The sequence below is a fragment of the Geospiza fortis genome, unplaced genomic scaffold, assembly GCF_000277835.1.
Source record: "Geospiza fortis unplaced genomic scaffold, GeoFor_1.0 scaffold1319, whole genome shotgun sequence".
Classification (NCBI taxonomy): Eukaryota; Metazoa; Chordata; class Aves; order Passeriformes; family Thraupidae; genus Geospiza; species Geospiza fortis.
The window spans coordinates 5,147-12,462 of NW_005054770.1; the positions used below are offsets into that span (position 1 = coordinate 5,147).

Sequence of the window (7,316 nt, forward strand, 5' to 3'; positions counted from 1 at the left end):
TGGGAGTGCGTGGCCGGCCACCGCTTCTCCTGGGGTGGCTCCGGGGTCCCCAAGAGCCCCTCCTGTGACCTGGCCCAGGGGTGCAGCCCCTCCCCGGGCGCTGGGCGCCGGCGTTCGCTCCGCAGGGCCACGCTGGGCTCCAAGGAGGCTGGAGAGGACAGAACAGCCAGGTCACCCCGTGGTGATGGGGATCAGGGCCAGGAGATGGGAGATGGTGACGGTGGTGGCACAGGTGAGCTCCTCCAGGTCACCTTTCTGCCCTCAGCTCCCCTTGATTGTCCCCACCTTCAGCCCCGCTCCCAGTTCCAGTTCCAGTTCCACCCTGGGTTCTCCCTAGGGTGGTTCCAGTTCCAGTTCCACCCTGGGTTCTCCCTAGGGTGGTTCCAGTTCCACCTCCACCCTGGGTTCTCCCTAGGGTGGTTCCAGTTCCAGTTCCACCCTGGGTTCTCCCTAGGGTGGTTCCAGTTCCAGTTCCACCCTGGGTTCTCCCTAGGGTGGTTCCAGTTCCACCACCATCCCAGCAGGATCTGCCCCAACCCCAGGTCTCTCCAACACCCCTGTCCTTCCCGACTCTCTACCTCTCCCAGCCCTTCCTCACCGCCCTCCTGTCCCCTTCCAGCCCCTCAGGTGTCACTGGAACCAGGGCCTGTGGCAGCAGCTGGCGAGAGGTGAGTGGTGGCCCCCACAGTCATCCATCCCCTGGTGATTTGTCCCTGTCTGACCCATCCCTGTGTCCCCAACCTTGGTCTGTGCTTGTCCAGGTCATTGTACAGCAGCTCCATCCCGGGGGATGATGCAGAGCCGGGAGCTGAGCCCCAAAAGGAAGAGGAGGAAGAGGAGGAGGATGAGGACTTTGCCAAGGATGATGACCTGGCCTACACGGATGACCTGCGTGATGAGAACTATCACCCATCCCTGGACAGGTGGGGGAAGCCAGGAGCTGGGAATAGTGTCCGTGTGGGGTTAAAATCGGGGATTTCTGGAGTCAAAGGGCATGGAATTTTGGAGAGGCATCTTCATCGTGTCTCACCTGGGGGAGGGTCTTCGCCATGTCCAACCCATGTCCAGTTGTGTCCAACCCTTGTCCTGCCATGTCTAACCCAGTCCATGACCAACCCATGTCTAACCACGTCCAACCAGCTCATTCCCTGCCACATCCAACCCATCTCTCACCCCCTAAAGCCCCCAAAGCCCCTCACCCACCCCTCTCTGTGCCCCTGACAGCGACGCAGAGCCACAGCGACGCCAGGGCCAGCCCAGGGCTCGCAGGAAGCCCATCAAGGAGGAGCAGCCCCTGCTGGAGCAGCCCCTGCCCAGCCCTGGACCCTTGGAGGAGAAAAGTGGACGGGCCAGGTGAGTCACGGCAGCACAAAGGTGAAGGGATGAGGGGAGGGGGTCAGAAGCATCATCCTGTGTGGTTGTTTTATTATTTTGTGATATATATGATATTAAAAGGAAATGATATGTTAAAACTATAATAAAAGAATAGAAACGTGGAGAATCTTGACTCCATGTTTCAGAAGGCTGATCTATTATTTTATGATAGATATATTATATATGATATTGAAAGAAAATTATATGTTAAAACTACACTAAAAGAATAGGAACATGGAGAATCTCAACTCCATGTTTCAGAAGGCTGAGTTATTATGATACATATGATATTAAAATGATATGTTAAAACTATACCAAAACAATAGAAACATGGAGAATCTTGACTCCATGTTTCAGAAGGCTGAGTTATTATTTTATGATATATATGATATTAAAAGCAAATTATATGTTAAAACTATACTAAAAGAATAGAAAGGAAAGATTTTATTAGAAGGTTAGCAAGGAATAGAAAGGAGTGATAATAAAAACTTGTGGCTGACCAGAGAGTCTGAGACAGCTGGACTATGATTGGCCATTAATTAAAAACAACGACATGAAACTAATCAAAGATGCACTTGTTGCATTCCACAGCAGCAGGTAATTATTGTTTACATTTCCTTTCTGAGGCTTTTCAGCTTCTCAGGAGAAAAGTTCTTAGCAGAAAGATTTTTCATAAAATATTTCCATGACAATCTTGGGAGCGTTCAGTGCTGCTGGCCACGGGACGAGAGCTCTGTGTCCCCAGCGGAGGGGCTCCAACCCTCCCCATGACTCTGCTGGCTGCAGGGCAGAGATGTTTCTTGGCTTTTTTGGGTGCAGATGGGGGTTTGGCTCACAAACATCACTGCAGGGGCTTCCTGAGCCTGGTGTCACCCACCCTGTGCCTTGTGGGTGCTCAGGGAACAAGGAGAGGCAGTCAAAGCTGCCACTGTGGGGGATGAAGACCCCCTGAGCCAGACCCGCGGTGGGCACTGAAGCCTCCAAAAGACTGGAGATTTTTTGGAGCACCCCAAAATCCATCAATCCCACCACAACCTCCTCCACTGATGGATCCAAGGTTTCTCCAGCAGCTCTGTGGCCCAGTGTTGCCAGCTCTCCTTTCCAGGCACACAAAATTCAGTGTTTTGTACCAAAAAAAGCTTAAATCAGCCCTCAGGGCTTCACTGGGGCTTTGCACAAGGGAGGTTTGGTTGGGGCTTGCTCTGTGCACGGCCTCCGATCCAACACACCTCAGCTGGATGGATTTTCTCACACTTTGGACACAAAAAGGGGTAAAATCCCCCCTTTTTTCCTGGAATCAGCCACAACTCCTCCGTCTGCCCCATCCCAAGCGTTTCCCCAGGTGAGTGTTGTCCCGCGTAGCTTTGATTGATCCCTTTGGATCTTGCTTTTCTTTGGGACGCTGAATGCCCTCCCCTCTCCCAGCAGCTCCAGAACCACCCCAGATGTGGCTGGAAGAGGGATCACCCTTCCTGGAGACCCAATCCCAGTGAAGGTAACGTTGGAATTTGCTCTTCCCCTCTCCCTGGCAGCACAGATCCCAGGCTCCCAAATCCCATGTGAGGGTAGAAAAGTCTGTGTTCAATCTGGGCCGTTCTTTTTGGGAACAAAAGCAAATTAAATGTGAGGTTTTTCCTGATTTTTTTGGGGTTCTGCCCGATTTCCATCCCAAATCCCATGGCCTCCAAATATGTCCAAAGTTGTATCTGCAGGCTGGTGGCTTTTCTGAGGGGCTTGCAGCTCTCTGCCCTCTTGCAAAACCAAGCCTAAGCTTCAAGTCAAGCCTTTTTTGGGCTGAGCTTGGTGACACAGATCATATTTTTAATCTTTTGGTTAATTTCCTCCCCCCCTCTTTTGTCACAGCAAGTTGAAAATGGGAGATAAAATCCTGGTTTATGAGCAAAGCTGGACCTCACAGATGTTAAGGGGGTTCTCATCTTCTCCGTTCCCCAGGTAAAGTCACCCTGAGCTGATAAAAAACCTGTTTTCAAGAGATTTGGGACAAATCCCCAGGTTGAACCCATGCTTGAGCACTGGCATCTCTCACCATCCCATTATTTCCCCTCCCCAAACCCCACTTTAATCCACTTTTTAATGGATCTTTCCTTAATTCCAGGGTGAGCCAGGAATAGCTGCTGTTTCCAGGGATCTATGGATGAATTATAGATCCAGCCAGGCTGGGAGCAAATTTCAGTGTCCTGGGGCGCGTCCAAACCATGTGAAAAGGGTTTTGTAACAAGCAATAAAGAATTTATTCTTATTTTAAACGCCTGAAATGTGTTTGTTCCAGCGTGTCCTGCTGGTCCACAGGGTGGAAATGGAAGAAAAGCAGGTCCTGAGGGTGATTTAATGCGGGATTTCCTGGGGAATCTTGGCTCTGGGGACAGTGAGGGGACAGTGGGGGGACACCTGGCTGAAAATGGCTTTTTCCTCTTGCAGGCAGCCACGGGCGAGTGACAAGGATGTGGCTCAGATTGGCCCCAAGAGGATCAGGTACCTGAGGAAGAGGAGGGAAGGGGCCAGGGAAGCTCCCAGGAAGAGCAGGATGGGCAGGAGAAATCTCTGGAAGAGTTTTTTTTTTGCTTTTTGCTTTAAATGATTTCACGGGTGGGGAAAAGGGAAGGTGGGTGAGGAGGAGGAGGGAGCTAGGGGCAGATCCGCATTCCAAAGCTTCTCCAACCCTCCTCCTCCTTCCTGATAAGGATTTTTTCCTGTGTTTTCCTTATCAGGAAGGCGGCAAAGCGCGAGATCCTCCTGTGTGACTTTGAAGGCTGTGGAAAAATCTTCTCCAACCGCCAGTACCTGAACGTGAGCAGCACCTGGGACGCCTGGGGAGTCTGGGTGGCGTCTCCTGGAGCTGGAATTGGGAGCTGGAGTTGTTTTTTTTTGCCCCCTGGCAGCACCACCAGAAGTAAAAGCACGTGCACCAGAAAACCTTCACCTGCTCTGAGCCCACCTGTGGGAAATCCTTCAACTTCAAGAAACACCTGAAGGAACACGAGAAGCTGCACAGTGGTGAGAGGGGCATTTCCAGGGGGAAATTGCACCTCCCCGGTGTAATCCAGGTGTAATCCAGGATTACACACCCTCCTCTGGGAGTTACAACTCCCCTCTATGGATGGTGGCTCCTCTCAGGGATCACACCTCCCCGATGGATCACATTCCCACACTTTGTGTGGATTCCACCTGCTCCCATCAGATTCCCACCTTTCCCACCCCTGAGAGCTATCACTGCTTCCCTTTGCTCCCAAAATCTCTCCCTTATCCTCTTCATTCCCGCACTGGGAATTCTCCCAGCTCCCAAAGCACATCCTGATGGTTTTTCCAGGCTGGATCAGCCCCCGATCCCTTTCTTCTCCTCCCAGACAAGCGGGATTACATCTGCGAGTTCTGTGCACGCTCCTTCCGCACCAGCAGCAATCTGATCATCCACCGACGGATCCACACCGGGGAGAAGCCCCTCCAGTAAGTCCCAGTCCCATTTCCAACTTGCCAGTAAATCCCAGTCCCATTCCTGCAGCTCTGCTCAGGAATGCTCTTGCCACCCTTTTCAACCCAAAATCAGCTCCTCCAGCCAAAAGCCAGGCGGAGATTTCCTCCCGAGCTTTCTGCCCTTGGAGCTGGCTGTGTCCAGACCCAGCAGCTCCAGGGTGGTGTTTAATTAGGCACAGCTTAATGAGCTGAAACAGAACCCACGTCCAAGCCGTTCATGCCAGGAGGGCACTGGAGCTTCAACCCTGGCACATTCCAGCGCCGAGCATGGCAGGGCCGCTTCTCCCTGGGGTTTTTTAATTCCTTCCAAAATCCAAAACCTCCCCCAGGTGTGAGATCTGTGGCTTCACCTGCCGCCAGAAAGCCTCCCTGAACTGGCACATGAGGAAACACGACGCCGACTCCTTCTACCAATTCCCCTGCGACATTTGTGGCAAGAGGTTTGAGAAACGGGACAACGTCACCGCCCACAAGAGCAAGAGCCACCCCGGGGGGCTCCCCCAGCCCGAGGGGACCCAGCAGCAACCCCCGGAGCCCCCCGGGCCTGCGGAGGCCCTGGAGCTGCTGGGGGCTGTGCTGGGGACTGGGGGGGACACAGGGAGGGCCCCACTGGAGTTTGGGGTGGGGGGTGTTGGGGGGGATGCACCCCAAGGGCAGGGGAGGGGGGAGGGGGGGGCCTAGAGGGCTCACTCCCCCCCCCCCCCTTTCAGCCAAATCCTAAACGAAATCCCAGTTTTTCAGCCAAATCCCTTTTTTTTTTTTTTTTTTGCCAAATCCCAGCTTCCCTCGAGCCCAGCATTATTGCCACAAGTAGATCCTCAATAAAGACTTATTTTGGGTAAAAGTGGGATTCGGTGTCAGATTTTTATGGAGAAAAAAAGATAGAAAAGTGATATTTGGGTGGTTTGGACACAGGCAAATGGGTTGGAGAGGGGGCGGAGACACCAAAAACCCAGGAATCGGGGACCCAAACTGGGATGAGAGCGAGGTCCCAGTGAGTCTGCGCCCCCAAACTGGGATGGGTGGGAGCACACATTTGAGCTGTGCCCCCAAACTGGGATGAGAGGCAATGCCCAGTGGGTGTGCCCCAAAACTGGGAGCTCCCAGTGCTTCAAGCTTCTCCTTTAAACTTTCATTTAAAAACTCTGATCTAAACCAGAATTTGGCCTAACAGATACTTGGAAGCTCCAAGCTGGGACCATTTAGTGAATTGCAAGCGCCCCCAAAACCCCTCAGTGCTCCACCCCAGCAGGCTGGGGACAAGGACATCTGTCTGTCTCCATCTCCTCCCAAGCAGCACCACCTTTTCCTCCTCTCTCCCAGCACCAAACACCCCCAAATTATTGCGTTTTAGGGTTGTTTTTTTTTTTTTTTTTTGCACAGCAACTTTTATTTCCCCCCTAACAGTGACAGGGCAAAGGACACGAACAGCAGCAGGGGGAAGGGCACGAGGGGAGTGGGCAAGATCACACCTGGAACACAGAACCCCCTCCCCAAACCCCCCCCAGCCCAGCTTTGGGGTGACCCCAAACATCCCAATCCCCCTGCTGGGATCCTGGCACTCCAGGGGCTCAGAATTTAGGGGGAGAGAAGGGGAGATGGAATGGGGGGGGGGCAGAGAGGGGGAGGCAAAAAGGGACATGGGGGGCAATGGGGGGGCTGGCAGGGAAATGAGGGGCAATGGGGAGATGGGGACATGAGGAGGGGGGACAATAGAGGAGAGAGGGGGTCACTCAGCGACAGCAGGACGGGCTTGGCCCTTTCCCCAGGGAGGATGGATGAGTCAGGATGGGATGGGTGAAAATGACCTGCAAAGCAACGGTGCCCAAATTGGGGGGGGGGACACAAGACCCCTTCTCTCCACACGGCATTTTAGGGGCGAGGGGGGGGCACAAAGCTTTGGCTACAAAATGAACTCTACAGGGGTGTTTAACCAGCAATAAAACACAAAATGAACTCTACAGGGGTGTTTAACCAGCAATAAAACACAAAATGAACTCTACAGGGGTGTTTAACCAGCAATAAAACACAAAATGAACTCTACAGGGGTGTTTAACCAGCAATAAAACACAAAATGAACTCTACAGGGCGTGTTTAACCAGCAACAGGGAGGAGGTGCTCAAGTAGCCCACCCCCTCACCAACCAACACCCCTAAGGAAGATTTCTGAGGGTAAAAAGACTCAAAAACTTTGAACTGCAACAGGGAAAAAAAAAATCCCCCCTGAACAGCCAAGGGTGGGATTTGGGAAGCAAAGGAAAACCTAAGGATGGCAAGGGGGAGAGAGAGGGGGGACACCACCGGCGAGCGGGGCGGGGGCTCAGCTGCAGAGGGACAGCGAGGAGCCCACGTAGAAGAACGGGAAGATCCTCTCGGGGAAGGCTCCAACTCCAAAGAAAAAACACACAATGAACTCTATAGGGGTGTTTAACCAGCAATGGGCGGGGGGGG

The 7,316-nt window shown here is 52.9% G+C and overlaps 1 protein-coding gene and 1 long non-coding RNA gene across 2 annotated transcripts in view; both read left to right on the forward strand.

Annotated features, from left to right (window-relative positions):
• Positions 1–6,037, forward strand: part of ZNF692 (zinc finger protein 692) — a gene marked incomplete at its 5' end in the record, with an annotated part of 7,002 nt that extends 965 nt beyond the window's left edge. Inside the window, 10 exon segments of the mRNA XM_031065423.1 lie at positions 1–232; positions 620–668; positions 762–923; positions 1,225–1,353; positions 3,814–3,867; positions 4,104–4,182; positions 4,275–4,389; positions 4,740–4,839; positions 5,196–5,439; positions 6,026–6,037. Coding sequence (XP_030921283.1) covers positions 1–232; positions 620–668; positions 762–923; positions 1,225–1,353; positions 3,814–3,867; positions 4,104–4,182; positions 4,275–4,389; positions 4,740–4,839; positions 5,196–5,439; positions 6,026–6,037 — 1,176 coding nt within the window.
• Positions 2,230–3,614, forward strand: LOC115949102. The gene is made up of 3 exons (XR_004082746.1): positions 2,230–2,716; positions 2,803–2,869; positions 3,238–3,614. It is a non-coding gene; the product is annotated as an uncharacterized LOC115949102 (long non-coding RNA).
• Positions 6,038–7,316: the final 1,279 nt, after the last annotated feature.